Genomic DNA, 20,519 nt, shown 5'->3' with positions numbered 1-20,519 from the left:
ACCCCACCTCCACCATGGGAGGACATCAGAAAACAGATCGCCCACATGACGCCATAGACGTGCTCTGCGGTTGAGACCGGTTGGACATACAGCCAACTTAATGACCGACTTGTGGTAGAGAAATTATTAAATTGGCAACGGGTCTAGTGGCCATTCCTGCAGATACCGCTAGTAAGGGGCTAGAAGCGTCTTCACAGGGTGAGTTACCGAGTGGCTAGAACAGACAAGCTCCATAGTATTGTGGAGGACTTAATTCTTCCTGCTGCTGCGGATATGGCTGGGACAATGCAGGGGGGGATGCCCAAAAAACTATACAAACTGTCTTCATCAAACACTGTTTCATGACACTTCAGTGACATGGCAGGAGATGTTTTGAAACAATTACTGCTTCGCGTACAAGCCAGTGAATTGTAAGTGTCACAGCTGGATGAGTCGACGGACGTGGCCGGCCGGGCACAGCTCCTGGTATATGTCCGTTTATGTTTATGGGGCGTCAATTAACCCTTGTACAGTCTAAACATTCTGTATATTCTCCTTGTCCTAAGGGTCAAAAATGACCTTTCACTAAACCCCTCAAATAAAGCAGATTAATTTAATTTTAAACACCAAATCTAATTTGTATGAAGAAACAACCTGTCATTCATCAAACTTTTAATATCTGGGTTTAATCAGTGGACACCACTTGTTTATTACAACACACCTGTCATTGTTTTCTTTAAAGTAGAGGATTATTATTATTGCTTAAGGTACTGCATAGGTGAAAAAAAAAATTTGCAAGAGATAGCACTTGTATAGCCTAAGAAAGTAGCAGTCGTTTTGAAAGCATTTTATTGAAGGGAAACAGTCTTGAACTTTGTTGCCAACATAGTGATATATACTGTACAATGAGGAATTCAACTACAAAATACTAGTCTTCCATTATTTTAACCATTGCCCCCACCCACAAGCTGTATAAACGAGAATAAGATACAAAACTAAAACGTGAAGAACATAAATCAATCAACTCTAATTAGCACATGTAGGACAGTATGTAAGTGTGCGTGCATGGACTTTGCAGATGTATTACTGCAGCACATAGTATTTGTTTTACAGTCCTTTGGGGGGCAGAATTGGCATCTCCTCTTGCCTGCCCCAGCTGCAGCCTCAGGTGGACCAGCACAAGATTCAACCCCCTGAACAGCTTTCACAAGCGCTGCAGAGTCTGCTGTGCGAGGGAGCCGCTCCCTTCTTTGAATGTGTGGGGTTACCAGTGCCGTGCCCAGCTGCTTCAGGAACACCCTCTTGTTCCTCTTATCAGGCATCCAGGTAGGGTTGGTCTTGTTCCATATCACAAAGGCATTGTATGAGGACACATCAATGACGTTATTGAAGATGACCAGGGGCCAGCGGGCAGTCATCCTCCTGCAGCTGTAAGTTCCAATCACCTTGTCCAGGTTGTCCACACCTCCTTTGATGTGGTTGTAGTCCAGGATGATGGCTGGCTTCCTGTACTCACGATCACTGATCTCAGCCGTTTGTGCAGTGTGCTAAGGAAGACCACATTCTTGTTCCTCTTTGGGAGGTAAGAAACTAGATTGGTGGGGGTGAAGGCAAACTTTGATGAGAAGGTCTCTCCCCCTTGTTGCGAGGAGTGAAGGGGGAGCTCAGGCTTGTTCTTTCTAACTGTGCCAACCATGGTGATCTTTATCTTAAGGAGCTGCTGGCTGAGTTCATAAGAGGTGAAGAAATTGTCACAAGTGAAAATGGTTAGCTTTGTTAAAGCAAGGCCCCTGAACTCTTGTGTATTTTCTGCATTATGCAATGATATGGGCAGCGACCATGTAACACTTTTACAACGTACAGAAGTGCACTGGATGTCTTGCTCCCAGGCAGACTAAATAACTTTTTTGCCCGCTTTGAGGACAATACAGTGCCACTGACACGTGAGGAAAACATTTAAACGTGTCAACCCTCGCAAGGCTGCAGGCCCAGACGGCATCCCCAGCCGCGCCCTCAGAGCATGCGCAGACCAGCTGGCTGGTGTGTTTACGGACATATTCAATCAATCCCTATCCCAGTCTGTTGTTCCCACATGCTTCAAGAGGGCCACCATTGTTCCTGTTCCCAAGAAAGCTAAGGTAACTGAGCTAAACGACTACCGCCCCGTAGCACTCACTTCCGTCATCATGAAGTGCTTTGAGAGACTAGTCAAGGACCATATCACCTCCACCCTACCTGACACCCTAGACCCACTCCAATTTGCTTACCGCCCAAATAGGTCCACAGACGATGCAATCTCAACCACACTGCACACTACCCTAACCCATCTGGTCAAGAGGAATACCTATGTGAGAATGCTGTTCATCGACTACAGCTCGGCATTTAACACCATAGTGCCCTCCAAGCTCGTCATCAACCCTGGGTCTCGACCCCGCCTGTGCAACTGGGTACTGGACTTCCTGACGGGCCGCCCCCAGGTGGTGAGGGTAGGCAACAACATCTCCACCCCGCTGATCCTCAACACTGGGGCCCCACAAGGGTGCGTTCTGAGCCCTCTCCTGTACTCCCTGTTCACCCACGATTGCGTGGCCACGCACGCCTCCAACTCAATCATCAAGTTTGCGGACGACACAACAGTGGTAGGCTTGATTATCAACAACGACGAGACGGCCTACAGGGAGGAGGTGAGGGCCCTCGGAGTGTGGTGTCAGGAAAATAACCTCACACTCAACGTCAACAAAACTAAGGAGATGATTGTGGACTTCAGGAAACAGCAGAGGGAACACCCCCCTGTCCACATCGATGGAACAGTAGTGGAGAGGTTAGTAAGTTTTAAGTTCCTCGGCGTACACATCACAGACAAACTGAATTGGTCCACCCACACAGACAGCATCGTGAAGAAGGCGCAGCAGCGCCTCTTCAACCTCAGGAGGCTGAAGAGATTCGGCTTGTCACCAAAAGCACTCACAAACTTCTACAGATGCACAATCGAGAGCATTCTGTCGGGCTGTATCACCGCCTGGTACGGCAACTGCTCCGCCCACAACCGTAAGGCTCTCCAGAGGGTAGTGAGGTCTGCACAACGCATCACCGGGGGCAAACTACCTGCCCTCCAGGACACCTACACCACCCGATGTCACAGGAAGGCCATAAAGATCATCAAGGACAACAACCACCGAGCCACTGCCTGTTCACCCCGCTATCATCCAGAAGGCGAGGTCAGTACAGGTGCATCAAAGCTGGGACCGAGAGACTGAAAAACAGCTTCTATCTCAAGGCCATCAGACTGTTAAACAGCCACCACTAACATTGAGTGGCTGCTGCCAACACACTGACTCAACTCCAGCCACTTTAATAATGGGAATTGATGGGAAATGATGTAAAATATATCATGTTTACATACCCTACATTATTCATCTCATATGTATACGTATATACTGTACTCTATGTCATCTACTGCATCTTTATGTAATACATGTATCACTAGCCACTTTAACTATGCCACTTTGTTTACATACTCATCTCATATGTATATACTGTACTCAATACCATCTACTGTATCTTGCCTATGCCGCTCTGTACCATCACTCATTCATATATCTTTATGTACGTATTCTTTATCCCCTTACACTTGTGTCTGTCTATAAGGTAGTAGTTTTGGAATTGTTAGCTAGATTACTTGTTGGTTATTACTGCATTGTCGGAACTAGAAGCACAAGCATTTCGCTACACTCGCATTAACATCTGCTAACCATGTGTATGTGACAAATAAAATTTGATTTGATTTGATTTTATCAAGGGGCAAAGTATTGACACGTTTTTAAAGAATTGAGAGACGAGCTTAAAGTTTTCTTTATTGACCATAATTTTGACCTATCTGTCTGCTTACATGATGACGAGTTTCTCACACCACTGGCCTAACTGGGTGATGTTTTTACTTGCCTGAATGATCTGAATCTTGGATTACAGGGACTCTCCGCAACTATATTCAATGTACGGGACAAAATTGAGGCTATGATTAAGAAGTTGGAGCTCTTTTCTGTCTGTATTAACAAGGACAACATACAGGTCTTTTCATCGTTGCATGATTTTTTGTGTGCAAATTAACTTAGCTCACGGACAATGTCAATGTGATATAGCGAAGCACCTGAGTGAGCTGGGTGCTCAATTACGCAGGTACTTTCCCAAAATGGACAACACAAACAACTGGATTTGTTATCCCTTTCATGCCCTGCCTCCAGTCCACTTACTGATATCTGAACAAGAGAGCCTCATCGAAATTGCAACAAGCGGTTCTGTGAAAACTGAATTGAAAAATTTCTGGATAGGGCTGAGCTCAGAGTTTCCTGCCTTGGAAAGTCGCGCTGTTAAGACACTGATGCCCTTTGCAACCACGTACCTATGTGAGAGTGGATTCTCGGCCCTCACTAGCATAAAAACTAAATACGGGCACAGACTGTGTGTGGAAAATGATTTATGTGCATCCTTTCAAGCACACCCACAATTTTTGATGAACAAATAAGGTTTTATATGTAAGATGCCTAAATAAAAAGCAAAATTATTGATTATTATTATATTATTATTTGTGCCCTGGTCCAATAAGATCTCTCACTTCCCACGAGCCGGGTTGTGACAAAAACTCACACTCATTCTTATGTTTAATAAATGTATAGTGTGTGTGTGGCAGGCTTACAATGATGGCAAAAAAACAAACATTTGACCCTGGTGCTGACCCTGGTGCTAGAGGGGGGTACGCAGCTGGAGATTGAATGTTTGAAGGGGTACGGGACTATAAAAAGTTTGGGTAGACTAACCATCTTGGGGACCAGAGGTTGAGACACTGGTTGGATGGAGGCCAAACTGTGTCATTTCAGTAATCAGCTCATTGGGAATAGTTTAATTGGGGAACAGTATCTGATAGTTTAGTGAGACTATTAGCACGCCAATAAATATGCAAATTAGGAGTCTGGTCCAAGCCTGGAAAGGATTGGTTGCAACTTGATTAGCCAAGACCCAGACATTTGGATCACTGTCTTCTATGCCCAAATAAAACAAGAATTGTGTGCACATGCTCTCCTTCATCAGAGGAACTGCGTATGTCCTCTTGACGTCTGTCTGGCCTGACATGCATACCTTCATTATCTGCTACTGTTTCGCAACCCTCAGCGCCCTTGCCCCTCGCTTGCCTATTTCTGGACCATGAGGCTGTCGCTGGAAGAGATAACGGAGCAAACCAGCTCACTGCGGCATTCTGCTCTCTGGACAGGACCAACCCCTACTCTCTGACTCTCACCAATACTGGTCTTTTTTGATCTGAGATTATTCCTACTCTGCCTTCTACAGCTTTCATTGATCTAAGAGGTAGGTACAATTTTAAGAGCTCTGAGAGGAGGCCTGAAGAGTGCCAACCTTTATATTTTTGGAGGGAGCTGTAACCAACTGTACTGACTTTTTTCTAATCTGTAACCAGCCTTTTCATTTCTTGAGGATAACTCTGCCTATGTCTTCTAGTCTAGAGGCTTGTGTTTTGCGGAGGCCTATTGAGGACCACTGTTCATCATGGGTTCCGTGCGGTGTACGCCACCTGTCCCACTCCCCACAAACCTACCTGTCCTAGAGGCCAAAGTAGATGACTTGAGTCACAAGTTAGATGAGCTCCTCTCCAGACAAATAGGTTCCTGCTCCATCTGCTCCACCTGCAGTCTGCACAGCGGCCAGCCAGAGGCAACAGAAAGGCAGCTTGTGGCCCAGTCCAGGCTGCTAGAGAACTTTGAGAGGAAGATCGGTGAGATGCAGAGGACCTTAGAGGCCCTGGCCAAAGGTAACGTTCAATTGATCTGAAATGACACATGGAAGTATTGTATTGTTATTGACAAGCTAAGTTTGACTGAGCTCACTACAGGATTGACCCATGGTTTAGTATTTCAATGTCTCAACCAATACCGTGTATCTGCATTAAAGTTTCAAACTGCATTTCAAAGGAGATTAATAACTGTGAAGTGGACATGAATTACAATGATTTTGCTCACACAATGTTGATGTTACAACAACATCCATGCTACTGTGAAGATGACAGAGGCTTGTAGGAATTGTGTCCAATATCCTTTGAGGATAATTCCATTTTGTCTTGTAAATGAGGTCTGGCGCAAAGGAACCCCCACACCTGCCAGGAAGCTGCCCCAGCCCCACCCATTGAGCCATCACCTAGAACAGTATATCTGCCAGCTGAGACCTCACTAGTCACTTCTAAGGTACTTTGAGTCTGTTTCCTTATTGTGTGAATGGTTGTGTATACACTGCATTGTCTTTTTCCATGTTGATACATGTCAACATGGGAAGCATGTATATCTAAATGACAAAACATAAAGCAACTGTTTTAGTCTGTCCGGTGCTATGTTCTCTCATGGTCAGGATGAGATCCCGGATCAGTTGGAGACAAACAGACAGCAGGATAAGACACAACACACTCCTACCACCCCAGCAAAGAAAGGTAACTATTCATACTCAATGAGCTCCAGACCAAATGTAGGTGACCATAATCCAGGGTGGATTCAATTGGTGTGTTATTTGATAGAGACGGATGCAAAGAAAACATTGACACGGCTGGCAGTAGCAGTTTTCCCATCAATGGCGCACACTCAAAAGATTTTGACTCAGACAAGGACCACAGTGACGAAGAACCAAGCGGTGACATCCATCGAAGAGTCACTTAGGACAGCATCTCTGCCAGTCAGTGATTCATTAAGCATGGAAAAGGTACTTTTATAATATGTTTCTTCATTGTGTCAATGGTTTTGTGTATACATTGCATGGATATGTGTCTACTTCATGTCTCTAATTGGCAAAACATAAAACAAGCCTTTTAGTTGATGATTGGTCAGTGGCACACCTTGTGATATGCTCAAGCTGCCTCTGTTTCTCTCATGCTCAGGCTGAGACCCTGAATCAGTTTGAGACGAACAGACACCAGGAAACAAAGCAACAGACTCCTATCACTCCTGCAAAGAAAGGTAACTCACTTCCATTTTAGTGGTATGACTATAGTCATGTCATACTCTGTGAGCTCAAGACCTACATTTGGCTAGATTGAGTTGACCAACATTCATGGATTCGATGGGTGTTTATGAGTTATATGATAGATAGGAACACAGAAAGCATTGCCATATGAATGGATAGACATACAGTTGAAGTCGGAAGTTTACATACACCTTAGCCAAATACATTTAAACGTTTTTCACAATTCCTGACATTTAATCCTAGTAGAAATACCCTGTCTTAGGTCAGTTAGGATCACCACTTTATTGTAAGAATGTGAAATGTCAGAATAATAGTAGAGAATGATTTATTTCAGCTTTTCTTTCATCACATTCCCAGTGGGTCAGAAGTTTACATGCACTCAATTAGTATTTGGTAGCATTTCCATTCAATTGTTTAACTTGGGTCAAACATTTTGGGTAGCCTTCCATAAGCTTCCCACAATAAGTTGGGTGAATTTTGGCCCATTCCTCCTGACAGAGCTGGTGTAACTGAGTCAGCTTTGTAGGCCTCCTTGCACGCACACGCTTTTTCAGTTCTACCCACAAATTTTCTATGGAATTGAGGTCAGGGCTTTGTGACGGCCACTCCAATACCTTGACTTTGTTGTCCTTAAGCCATTTTGCCACAACTTTGGAAGTATGCTTGGGGTCATTGTCTATTTGGAAGACCCATTTGCGACCAAGCTTTAACTTCCTGACTGATGTCTTGAGATGTTGCTTCAATATACAGTATCCACATAATTTTCCTACCTCATGATGCTATCTATTTTGTGAAGTGCCCCAGTCCCTCCTGCAGCAAAGCACCCCCACAACATGATACTGCCACCCCTGTGCTTCACGGTCGAGAGGGTGTTCTTCAGCTTGCAAGCCTCCCGCTTTTTCCTCCAAACATAACGATGGTCATTATGGCCAAACAGTTCTATTTTTGTTTCATCAGACCAGAAAACATTTCTCCAAAAAGTATGATCTTTGTCCCCATGTGCAGTTGCAAACCGTAGTCTGGCTTTTTTATGGTGGTTTTGGAGCAGTGGCTTCTTCCTTGCTGAGCAGCCTTTCAGGTTATGTCAATATAGGACTCATTTTACTGTGGATATAGATACTTTTGTACATGTTTCCTCCAGCATCTTCACAAGGTCCTTTGCTGTTGTTCTGGGATTGATTTGCACTTTTCGCACCAAAGTACGTTCATCTCGAGGAGACAGAACGCGTCTCCTTCCTGAGTGGTATGATGGCTGCGTGGTCCCATGGTGTTTATACTTGCGTAATTTTGTTTGTACAGATGAACGTGGCACCTTCAGGTGTTTGGAAATTGCTCCCAAGGATGAACCAGACTTGTGGAGGTCTACAATTTGTTTTCTGAGTTCTTGGCTGACTTCTTTTGATTTTCCAATGATGTCAAGCAAAGAGGCACTGAGTTTGAAGGTAGGCCTTGAAATACATCCACAGGTACACCTCCAATTGACTCAAATGATGTAAATTAGTCTATCAGAAACTTCTAAAGCCATGACATCATTTTCTGGAATTTTCCAAGCTGTTTAAAGGCACAGTCAACTTAGTGTATGTAAACTTCTGACACACTGGAATTGTGATATAGTGAATTATAAGTGAAATAATCTGTCTGTAAACAATTGTTGGAAAAATTACTTGTGTCATGCACAAAGTAGATGTCCTAACCGACTTGCCAAAACTATAGTTTGTTAACAAAAAAATGTGGAGTGGTTGAAAAACGAGTTTTAATGACTCCAACCTAAGAGTATGTAAACTTCCGACTATAACTGTATATTATATTAATTAATGGGTGTCTGCTGGTATGGGAGCAGAGCAAAGAGACTGTGTTGGAGAGCAGTGGATTGGAGGGAACCAGCAGGGGGTCAGAGGTCAACCAATGGCAGCAGATTCCCACAGACAGAGTGAAACTAAAAGGGGTTGGACGAGAGAGGTTCCAGCTGTAGCCGTTGTCCCATCATTGGCGGACATTCCAAGGACTGAGACGAGGACCACAGTGGCGGAGAACCAAGCAGCTGCTCCATCAAGTCCCGCCCCCGCACCAAAAAAGCAGTCTGGGTTGGCTGTCCTTATGCCAACTGTGGAAAGCTCCTCCCTCAGACAAGTGCACAGCTGTCCAGAGTCCTTGCAGAGGTAAAGGCACTTACTCATCACCTAACATACATACTAATAAAAATGATACATGATTGGATATCGGATCTATATGTGAAAAACACATCCACCACCAATTTGAATCACATTGCTTTCCACCATACAAATTATAAATGCTACTCTGCTCTGATTGTGCTGACCTTCTTTCTGGTCCAGGCTCCAGAGTTCAAGGCCCAAGCCCCAGTCTGTCTGCCCTGCCCGTAGACCTGCTGTTGGGAAGACCTGCAGTGTTTTGGGAGGGGCTAGTCCAGTTGCAGCCAGTGGAATACAGATCATAGTAGTCCCTACTACAGCAGAAAGGACCCGGCCCAAGTCCCCTACCAAAACTTGCCATAAGGTCATAGGTGATTGTTGACTTCCGTGCACAAAAGGCCTTAGTGTGTTTGATAATTTTGGGATTAGTATGCTATTATACAAAGACGTGTACTGACATTGTGCTAATGAGTGTTGCCCTCCCAATCTCTCTCTCTCTATCTATCTCTCAGATGACGTTCCCCCCCAGCCAGCTCCTTTCCTTCACCGCTGTGTGTCTTTGCGATCCAACCCCCCATCTGACACCTTCATCATCCACACCAGAGAGGTGCTGGGGAGGTAAACTGACATCTGTAGCCTACTGGTCTGGAATAGTGGTAGAACTAGTAATCTCCCAGATGTTATCTACTAGCTATTGGGTTTGTGTGTTAATGAGTTAAGAAAAACATATTTTTCCCTCAGCGGACGCTTTGGCAAGGTGCACAAATGCACTGAAAAATCCTCTGGACTAAAGCTTGCAGCTAAGATAATCAACACACGAACTGCTAAAGAAAAGGTGAGTGAGTGAGTGAGGTACATATTTGTATGTTCACATACACATTTGCCTGTGTTGTTCTCTCAGGAAAGGGCAAATAATGAGGTGCAGGCAATGAACCAGCTGAGTCATCCCAACATCCTCCAGCTCTACGAGGCCTTTGAGGCCAAGCACCAGCTGGTGTTAATTCTGGAATAGTAAGTGGCTACTATTCCTTCATATTCCACTCTGCTATTCAGTGTCATTGGTTAGCAAGATCTCCATTACACTGTAGTGCTTCTAAACATTCTACAAATAATTTAACAGGGATCAATACATTAACAATTAATTCATATACTTGAATGATCTCCTGAGGGGGGATTTGGTTTGCTGGCAGCAGACACTAAAGTACAAAGTACAGACACTCAGAGACATAGATACGGAACACTGAATCACCACAAATATGGATACATTATTAAAACAAAGACAAAGTGCATTACATACAGTATACCTCAATCAAAAGTACACAATGGAAAGGGGAGAAAGGAGCAGTGGAGTTGGTCAACCTGATGTCTGTGTGTGGCAGTGTTGAGGGCGGGGAGCTGTTTGACAGGATTGTGGATGAGAGCGCACCACTGACCGAGGTGGACGCCATGGTGTTTGTCAAGCAGATCTGTGAAGGGGTCAGCTACATGCATCAGATGTACGTCCTCCACCTCGACCTGAAAGTGAGTATGGTGGACTGGATGTGCATTCCAGATTTCAAGGCTCACCATCGTCACAAATGCCAGGCACATTTTAATTACCACTTGAAGCACATCGTGGTCAGTCTCACCGTAACTCAGAGGCATCCATATGTGTGTTGTTGTAAGAAAAGGAATCAATGGTTAATTTATCCAAATGAATTTGCACACTCCGATGTTCACAGCCGGAGAATATCCTTTGTGTGAATCGAACTGGCCATCAGGTGAAGATTATCGACTTTGGGCTGGCAAGAAGGTAATGCCTCTCTTCAGCTGTGGGTGTGATTTTGGGGGATTTATTGTGAGCATTGGTAGCAGCTTTCTCAAAACGAACCTTGAAAAATAATTTTCTTTCTTCCTCGGAATCAGATACAGGCCGCGGGAGAAGCTCAGAGTCAATTTTGGAACCCCTGAATTTCTGGCCCCAGAGGTGGTCAACTTTGATTTTGTGTCCTTTCCCACAGACATGTGGACCTTAGGGGTTGTCACTTATATGCTGTGAGTCTAAAATATAAGCCTCATATTCCCTAACATCTAAGTTAAACCGTAAGTTGTATGGGGCAAATTTACTTCCACGTAAGTAACATTATTACTTAGTGTCCCATTGACATCAATGCATGACCAAGTAAAAATGTGACTTAAGTGGGAGTTAGGATTCACCCCCCCCCCCCCCATGTCCCTACCATGCATGCTCTTCCATTGTGACCTGTTTCCCTGTGTATGTGCATGCGGCACTTCCTTCCTCTCATCCTCCACAGTCTAAGTGGCCTTTCACCCTTCCTGGGTGATGATGAGAGCCAGACCCTCAACAACGTCCTCTCTGCCAACTGTTCTTTTGAGGATGAGGCCTTTGAGCACATCTCAGCAGAGGCCAAGGACTTTATCTCCCACCTTCTGGTCAAGGAGAGGGGGTGAGGGCCAAAGCTGAAATAATAATCATAACACTCATGATTGTGATGATTATTACAGTTTATTAGTTATACTTCTACCATGTTCCTTGTTTGGCCAGAGGGCGAATGAGTGCTTTACAGTGTCTAAGACATCCGTGGCTCAACAACATTGCAGAGAAGGCCAAGGGCAGCAATATAGTACTGAAGTCCCAGGTCCTGCTGAAGAAATACCTGGCCAAGAAACTATGGAAGGTCAGTTAAACAGAATTCCTGCACCACACAGTGTGGTTCATTTAGTTGGTTGTGTAGTTGGAAGGCACATTGTTTACATTATGGTAGTTTTATCCTCTTTGCACTGCAATCAGCTGTGTCATGTCAATTGTTACCGGCCGACCATTGTTGATGAGACGCATCCAACCTTCCTGCCCTGCTCACTTTGTTGTAAATGTGCTTCTGTGCTTGTTGACAGAAAAACTACATTGCGATAGCAGCAGCCAACAGATTCAAGAAGATCAGCAGCGGTGGGGAACTGACCTCTCTGGATACGGAGACGGATACAGTACCTATAGCAACGTAACAATGTCACCCATTAATACAGTACCTGCACTGCCGCCTTACAATGTCACCCCTGTGAAATCTGTACTGACCTACGCTGGACAAACTGCATACTTGTAAAGACCTCCCACATAATCAGTCAGAGAAGGTACTCTTGTCATGGTCTGTCTGTGTAAACAAACCTGGACACAGTGTGTGAATAAATAGTGGCTACACAACATAATTTCACTCATAAAATGAACAGCAATTTTGTACTTTTATATTTTTTCTTGTGTGGAAATGTATGGAAGCGGATTCATGCCAAAAGATATGACACTACATCTATAAAGGAAATAGTGAAATGATTTTGTAATTTTAAACGTAACCTTTATTTTACTAGGCAAGTCAGTTAAGAACAAATTCTTATTTACAATGACGGCCTACCTCACTCAAACCCGGACGATGCTGGGCCAATTGTGTCCCTATGGGACTCCCATTCACAGCCGGATGTGATACAGCCTGGATTCGAACCAGGGTGTGTGTAGTGACGCCTCAAACACTGAGGTGCAGTGCCTTAGACCGCTGCGCAACTCAATAACGAGAAACCAATCCAATCTAATAGGTACTTTATTGTTTACATTCATACAATAAGAAAATGCTTCAAAGATAATATGATAAGAGCAGTTCAGCAATTCTTGTTTTGTATCTTCTTCTATAGGGTGATGGAACAAACAGCTAGAGCCTTGTCCTAAGAGCTAACGAGGATGTGATGCCTGCATACTAGTAACGCTTCCAGCTAATTTTACTGCAGGCAACAATGCAATTGAATTAAATGGAATCCTCATTCAATACAATATGATGGGAACTTAACTATTGGGCATAACATCCTTTCGTCAATATGCTAAGCTAACCTCAATACAAATCTATTACTATAAAGTGTGCGTTCGTTGAACTGACAAAAATAAACTCTACACAAATGTTTTCTCTGCAATTACAAGTTGCTCTTTTCTGAGGTAGTCAAAGGACGCGTTCCAGGCTGACTACATTTCAGACAGTTGCATTGCATCAACCAATGGTTGCATGCTACTTAATTGACTGCGCAGTCAGGCCTCAGATTGCTATATCATATGATGTGGTTAGGTGATATGTTAAAACACCTATCCAGGTGTTGTGAGATTTGGCAGGCGTCTGCAATGTAGTCTGTCTAAAACGCTGCCAACAAATATACAATCATCATGGGCGTGGAGGAACTGATCTCTACATATCAGGAAAGAATACAATACATAAGTAGTGGTAAAAGAGACAACAATGTTCAAGGAGGAGAGATGTTATTCCGTACTGATTGTTCATTTTTACGTAACAGTTACCTCCACGCAAAGAAAGAAACGGGTACTGTAATAGGATAAGGTAGAGGTAGAGAGTTTATGGGTCAATCAATGTCTGTTGTATCTAAACAAAACAAGCAATTTGATGAAGAAAATCTACATTTTCACTTGAGATCTAATGGCACAAGTTAGAGCCAAAGTAACTAGGAAAGAGATTAAAATGATATACCCTAACCCCAAAGGACAGAGTTCTGTATTAATATCTTCATCTAGGAGAGCATGTTGTTGAGGTAAAAAGAACAAAACATTTCATAAGACATCAATTCTATCCTTTCATAATGTCTTAAGTGCTTAAACCCAGTCAATAGAGTAGACACCCAAGAGGCACAACAGTAGCATTTTTTTAAGACATCGGTGCAACATTTCACTGAATAAAGGATACAGTCAATGATATGCAGTAATATGAAACCCATTTCAGTAACACTCTTTAAAGCAGTGTTTGACAAACCTCTCCTCAAGTACCCCCTGCCATTCCACTTACTTGGTATATTCCAGAACAAGCACAGTTGATTGAACTGGTCAACTAATAATCAAGCTCTTGATTACTTGAATCAGGTGTGCTAATACTGTCTGGAACAGACCAAATAATTGGAATGGGGGTCCTGTATAGAGGTTTGGGAAACTGCTTTAAAGGGATTTAAAAATCAAACATCTCTAGTTTTTGTATAAATACGCAGAACATGATAACACAAGTACACTTTTACGTAAGCTGCTGTTAAATATCTAACATGACCATTGTCATACAAGTGACTAACATTATTGGAAAACAAGATGAGTGGCAGGTGTCATGCAGCACTTATGTCCACATTGTCTAGACCTTATGCGGTCTTTTCTGAACAAAGTGCAACCATTTGGCCTATTTCTAACAGGTTTCAATAAAACAACATTTTGGTTGCTAAAACACACTTTCTATTCTCCTTCTGCTCAAGTTTCTTATTATCGGATGAGGTAATACTGATGAAGTGGTTCTTTGTGTTCAACATCATCATAACAAAAACTATTGCTACTGAAAGCTTAATTAGCATCATTAAAAAAATACAATTCCCATTTTTTTCCCATAAAAAAAATAAATGCAAGCACATTGGATGCCTATATGTATCACTCGTATATTCAAGACTTGAGACACTCGTCCTTTATGGGAGGCTTTATTCAAGAATATTTGGAGTGTTCCTTGGCCTGGTGCTGGGGTCACGTGGGTCACATGGTATCAGGCTGCTCACTGTTGAAAGGTCTGGTAGTAGCGAGGTAGGGAAGTGGAAGTGCTCATTCCAGGATTGCTGAACCCCTGAGGTAGCTGGTTGTTGTTGTGGTTGTGGGCTCCGGGGACCTGCGGTGCGTGAAGTTGTGGGGGCTGCAGGAAGGTGAGTCCTCCTGGGGCCTGATAGGGTAGGGGGCTGGAGGAGGAGGGCGGCACAGTGGAGGTGGAGGTAGACGGGTAGCCCATCACCAGACCTCCCATACTCATATGAGCACTGTAGGGAGGCAGGCTGAACGGCAAGAAGCCCAGAAGAGGACCCAAGTCCATGTTAGCAGCACACGACAGCTCGGCTGAGGAGAGAGCGGGGCTCCTGGACAGAAGGTGGGGGTCCCCAGCCACTGGGCCACCCAGGGTTTCTGAAAGCACTTCCCTCTGAGGGGAGGCGGAGGAGGAGGTAGAGGAGGAGGCTGTGGTCAGGTGTGGGGGCAGCCCGCTCTGCAGGTCCATTAGGAAGCTCTCCATGTCAGTGCGGGGATATGAGGTAGATCCATGCTGATACCTGGCCATGTGGCCATAAGGCTGCTGTTGCTGCTGGGGGAGGTGGTGGTGGGGATGGGGAGAGGGGCCTGGCATGTGGAGGCCCACCCCCATGGCCGTGGACAGGGAGCCCTGCATGAGAGAGTGGTGTTGGTGGCCCATGCCTGGATTGGAAATGGTCTGCAGGGGGTAACTGCTGTACATGTCAATGGGGAAGGCCTCTACATGCTCCTTGGAGGAGGGTCCCATGCTGCATTGCACCGGACTTGGCTCTTCCTTTACGGGCCCAGGTGTGGTGGGGGCTGGTGTGGGGGTGGTGGTTGTGGGCTCCTGGACGTGGCTCTTCTTCAGGTGGCGCGTCAGATGGTCCCTGCGACCAAATCGCTGGGCGCAGCGCGGGCACAGAAAGTCACGGCGGCCCGTGTGCACCACCGCGTGACGCCGCACATCCTTGCGAGTGTAGAAGCGCCGGTCGCAGCGCTCGCACGAATACTTCCTCTCCCTGACGGTGGCGGTGACCTCCAGTGGCGGAAGCCTGTCGGTGTGGCTCCCTAGCTGCTCCAGCAGGGCAGGCGCCCCCTCTTGGCAATGGAGCTCCCCAGGGATGGTGGCGCTGGAGGCAGGGGCGTGGGCGGCCAGCAGGTGGCGCCGGTAGCCCAACTGAGTGCTGTACTGTTTGCCACACTCCTGGCAGTGGAACACCTGCCTGTTGGCGTCGTGGGCCTGCAGGTGGCTCTTCAGGTGCTCCTTCTGTTGGAACATGCTCTAGCAGAGGGAACGGCGCTGGGTCTTCTGCAGAGGGCGACGGGCCATAAGCATGAGCAGATGGACAAAACACTCATGGGGTATTTTAAGAGAGGACCTTCAAACTTGACACCATTGGCTGCACCGTTAATGGAGAGTAGGGTGTTGAATGCTGCTGAATGCTGCTGAATGCTGCTAGTGGAGTGTTTCGTATTCTCTCCAGGTGAGGATCTGTCCGCCTGTCTCCCTTTCCAGTACGAGCTTTTATCAGATGGGGGGGTTCTGCAGCAGCAGCTGCCATAGCAACCCAATAGGGCCTGGGCAAAGAGAGCAGAGTCACTCACTCAGCTGCTAAGGCTCGGACTAGATATGTGTGAGCATCCCTGAGCTTGTGTGAGTTTTATGTTATTGTGTGTGTATGTGTGCGTGTCTCCGCAGGGTAATTCTTGTGTAAGGCCCAAAGTTGTGTGCTTCTTCTCCCTGTCTCATCCAGCCACACGAGCCAGAGGACCGGTTGAACATGAGTGGCAATTTTGCATGACCACAGTCCTATAAAGAAGCACAAGGTTAAGATCAGCCTACAGTTGTTGTGTGATGAAATTACCAGGGTCAAGCTGATGCCGGACACACCCCATGTATAGCACCCATCCAAAGCGATGCACTTTACATTATTTTAACTTTGGCAATACCGTAATATTTAAAAAAAATATTACTTGGCTTTTTAAGTTGAAGATTTACTATGGTTAGGCTAATTGTGCAAGTGCTGCAGATCAATATTCATCAAGTGAAACCTGGGGTGGCATGATATGAGCCTTGTATTCTATATTAGAAAATTATCCTTTTTACATCATTTGATGGGGCAACTGTACAAAAGACACTCTGATCTGAACAATGAAAAGCAAGGTATGAGTTTCACTTGGAAACGAATCAAGAGTCTATATACAACGAACATATGGTTCATCATCAACTCGCGCTGATCAGCATGTATATGAAGTCAAAAACACACAAAAACGTATTCACGTAGTAACTTAAAAACACAAAGTAAATTAACTTAACTCAATAAATGGACTCGTGTAATTCATGAGCAATGATTGAAAAATAATGAATGGGGAAACGTAATACGAAAATAAGGACGTGATGATAACATTCAAAAACATTTTTTTTAAACGTTTGTATTCTGAAAATGTGATGAGCGCTAACAAAACAGTTATGTTTTCCTTAATTACATAAAGTAATGAAAATAAATGTACATGTTGCACTACTATTTGAAAAGTGCTAAAGAAATTCAGCAAGTTCATGTCACCGAATTTGATCGGTATGAGTAACGTTAGATTTTTACTATCAGCCTGGCAGGCGTATATTTGGGACGTTTCCGTTGAAAATGGGCGTAAACGTACCTTTAAAACTTTCACGATTCGGTTCTTGGTCCCTTTCTCTCAGATGTTTTGTAAAACTATTTTTCCAATTTTTTTAAGTTTTATTATTTTCGGGGCCTGGGTTTTTCCTCCGCGGCGCTGGAGTTGCAGAGCGCTTGCATTATGGGAGTGTGACGTCAGACACACCACTTTTTGACTAACTTTTGTAGAGGTTGCCAACTAAATAAGGTTCACCAACACTGCGACCTAGTATGCAATACTTCATATTAAACCTTAAGACATGGGACAATATTTTAAAACTTAGAAAAAGATGATTCCATAACATCATTGCATATACTCCTTTTTTTCTGTAGAAAATAATTAAAACTGTTAAATTGAAGGTGTTGTAAGCCCAAAAAACAAGAGGATGGCCATATGGGTCCCACATCATGACACTATATAAGAAGAGAGGAGGATGGAGGTAGCGGACTCACTTACGAGGTATGAGGAGAAGATGCTCATCTCCATCAGATTTTCTGGTCATTATCTGGTTCTGGTCAGGTCTCAGGATGACCAAAAATCCTAATGTAAACTGAATCCATGTTTCAAACAGTTCCTTCATTGAGGAACTATTTGAAACATGGATTTAGGTTGCATTGATTGTGGAGTCCAGGTTGCATAGCCTACTGCTTTTGTCATTTGTCTTGTACCAATAGCTTCAAACTATATCATGTCAATCTCACAGACTGTATGTTAAGGTTTGCATTCATAGCTCCAGCTGCAAAATGTGTGGTTACATTTCCCCAGCCCCATCCCTCAGTTCACCAAACAATGTGGCAGGATCAGGCTGTTGAAATGACAGATTGTACCTATTTTTATTAATGTGGATGTTCTCTGTGTGACTTTATTTGGGGGTATGGACAATCATAATGACTAGTACTCTATTTTTTACAGACTATAATCCGTTTTTGTTTGATAATAACCAAAATGATTTTATTCACCCCTTACCCCAATTTTTGTGTGCGCTAATAAATAGGCAGTTAAGGCACTGTCATTTGAACAGCACTGCACACCCTAAGAAAACTAGAGTACTGGAACATCAATGAAAAATATGGCTAGCCCTAGGGTTTTATTCTTAACGCTGTAGTAAATATAATTATGCTCCCTTATGTCTTTATGTAATTAAATAGTAGCCTAGAAAAATCTTATTTATTCTTGGATTTTTTTAAATCTCAAAACAAAATGTCCCACTGGACACACGCTGGTTGAATCAAAGTTGTTTCCATGTCATTTCAATAAAATAACATTGAACCAACGTGGAATAGATATTGAATTGACGTCTATGCCCACAGGGGTGGTCTCAGATTTTTCCTCTCCATGTTTTCCTTCAGGTTGATCTCTGCCAGGTTCGTCCATGGACAGGTTACATGATGCCATTGTGACCCGTGCTTGACTTGGAGCTGAATACCGGAACCTAAAATGTTCTACTGCTTAAGCTCCTGTTCCTCTTAGAGAATATTAGCTCAAAAGTATTGTGGAGCTTCTGCACCTAAATATAAACAGTACCGACACCCAGAATGAGTACCAGCACCTATTTCAGTCCAAGTGTAACACTGATTGTGGCTAATTTTGCAGATAGCAGCGCCACAATGGCTTGATCTCTGTCAATTCTCTCCCACTAGCGTTGGTTTGTAGAGTGACTAGAGAGAGAGAGGGGGTAGGGAGAGTTGTTTAGTGTTTCATTCCTGCAGTGTTTTGACCCTTGACCTCACTGTTGTGTTCTGTCCGCCTTGCATTCCAAAGTGACTCACTGGGCAAAAATTGGTTGAATCAACATTGTTGATATATGTGATGACATTGAATCAAAGTGGGAAACTGATTGGATTTGCAAAAAATCAACGTAAGGGCTTTTTAAAATTTTATTCACACAACTTTTAACCTACAGGCCAGCCAATGACATTTCACGTTAGTTGAAAGCTCAACCGAATGTAAATCAAAACTAGACGTTGAACTGACGTCTGTGCCCAGTATTTTTTGCATTAGCTTATGTGCTAACTTGCATCTATAGGTACAGTGCGGAGATATTTGAATGCAGCACCTATTTTTTTCTCTCAAAACAATTAAAGGAGAAGAGGATTGCAGATGATTTTGAGCATTAGCATTACATATGCAAAAAAATAAGTTAATAGTTTCCTTGTTTTTTCTTATCAATACCAGTGTGGTCAATCTTAGGGACGTCCATGGCAAGTTTCAAGTTGAAAGACCACTGAGGAGTGGATTTACAGTGTTTTAAATGGAAATGTAAAATCTGATTTGTCAATATCTCAGCCATCTTGTGATCAATCCCTTTATTAGTAAATTCCAAATTTGTTTTTTATTCGATTTATGTATATTTTGCACATTTTAGCATATGTGCTAATATGCATCAACTGGTATAGTGTGGCCAACTTTGAATGCGTCAATGTTGTTTTCTCAAACTCTTTAGGGACTATTGTAATGAGTCCAAAAAACAGATTTGGAGTGAATCTGACATTTAGTCCATGAGAATAATATTATTTATGATTATTTTAAGTATTAGCGTTACATAGTCAAAAAAGTGAATTGTTAATAGTTTCCTTATTTTTTAAGCTATCAAAAACTTAACATGGTTCATCATGATAATGGTTTTGATGACCTTAAAACGTTTCAAGTAGATAAGCCATTGTGGAGTGGATTTACAAAGGATTTAAATGGACACGATGACTCCGCCATCTCTTAACCAATCCCTTTGCTTTTCTCCAACTTCGTTATGGTTTCCACATGGCCATATTTCCATGATATACAGCGCTTGTTTACGGAAAACCGACGGGAGACAGTCGACTACCTGTGCTAATTAGTGTGAACGGAAGACACCCCAAACGTGATGTCACTGAAAAATACTGTCGGTTGCAACTATTAAAACCGGTTAAAGGGTATATTTTGCATTTGTGAAATTATTTTTGATGTGTTATGAAAGTAGAGTGCTTTAAGTTTAGAACCTTACCGCAATTGAGAATTGATTCACGTTTAGATGGAGTATTTGGATGTTTTGGCTGACAACCAATTCGCCTCTTAACAGAAATTGTAAGATCCTTGGATAATAAAGAGTAACGTTAGGCTTCTTAAATCCATTATTGGGCTATGCCAAATGGGGTGACGGATATGAGGGTTTAAGC

The 20,519-nt window shown here is 43.6% G+C and overlaps 2 protein-coding genes across 3 annotated transcripts; one reads left to right on the top strand and one right to left on the bottom strand.

Moving 5' to 3' along the window:
- Positions 1-5,194: 5,194 nt before the first annotated feature.
- LOC139368688 (myosin light chain kinase 2) lies at positions 5,195-14,396 on the top strand. 2 transcript variants are annotated; one of them, XR_011627010.1, is made up of 17 exons: positions 5,195-5,340; positions 5,491-5,800; positions 6,118-6,230; positions 6,391-6,469; positions 6,554-6,735; positions 6,911-6,989; positions 8,837-9,155; positions 9,330-9,517; positions 9,659-9,764; positions 9,888-9,981; positions 10,048-10,157; positions 10,526-10,667; positions 10,868-10,938; positions 11,052-11,112; positions 11,441-11,593; positions 11,692-11,824; positions 12,042-13,083. XR_011627010.1 is itself a non-coding variant. In XM_071107888.1 (17 exons), the coding sequence occupies exons 2-17, from the start codon at positions 5,539-5,541 to the stop codon at positions 12,147-12,149; spliced, it is 2,268 nt and encodes a 755-aa protein (XP_070963989.1). In that variant the 5' UTR covers positions 5,195-5,340; positions 5,491-5,538; the 3' UTR covers positions 12,150-14,396. The 2 variants fall into 2 exon arrangements, 1 of the variants encoding a protein (XP_070963989.1); XM_071107888.1 differs by having other exon boundaries at positions 11,052-11,180; positions 12,042-14,396.
- LOC139368690 (zinc finger protein PLAGL2-like) lies at positions 12,716-17,510 on the bottom strand. Its single transcript, XM_071107889.1, has 2 exons — positions 17,368-17,510; positions 12,716-16,519 (listed from the first exon to the last, which is right to left on the bottom strand). The coding sequence occupies exon 2, from the start codon at positions 15,986-15,988 to the stop codon at positions 14,708-14,710; it is 1,281 nt and encodes a 426-aa protein (XP_070963990.1). The 5' UTR covers positions 15,989-16,519; positions 17,368-17,510; the 3' UTR covers positions 12,716-14,707.
- Between the last annotated feature and the right edge of the window lie 3,009 nt (positions 17,511-20,519).

Source organism: Oncorhynchus clarkii, chromosome 16 (assembly GCF_045791955.1).
Source record: "Oncorhynchus clarkii lewisi isolate Uvic-CL-2024 chromosome 16, UVic_Ocla_1.0, whole genome shotgun sequence".
NCBI classification, from domain to species: domain Eukaryota; kingdom Metazoa; phylum Chordata; class Actinopteri; order Salmoniformes; family Salmonidae; genus Oncorhynchus; species Oncorhynchus clarkii.
The sequence above is the reverse complement of the archived record's forward strand: the minus strand, read 5'-3'. Positions and strand labels throughout refer to the sequence as shown.

Bases quoted from the DNA above. Each gene is read 5' to 3' on its own strand.
- LOC139368688 (XM_071107888.1), top strand. From the start codon at position 5,539: ATGGGTTCCGTGCGGTGTACGCCACCTGTCCCACTCCCCACAAACCTA. The intron at 6,231-6,390 runs GTACTTTGAGTC...TCTCATGGTCAG, and splicing joins CCTCACTAGTCACTTCTAAG to GATGAGATCCCGGATCAGTT. The intron at 11,181-11,440 runs GTGAGTCTAAAA...CATCCTCCACAG, and splicing joins GGGGTTGTCACTTATATGCT to TCTAAGTGGCCTTTCACCCT.
- LOC139368690 (XM_071107889.1), bottom strand. From the start codon at position 15,988: ATGTTCCAACAGAAGGAGCACCTGAAGAGCCACCTGCAGGCCCACGAC.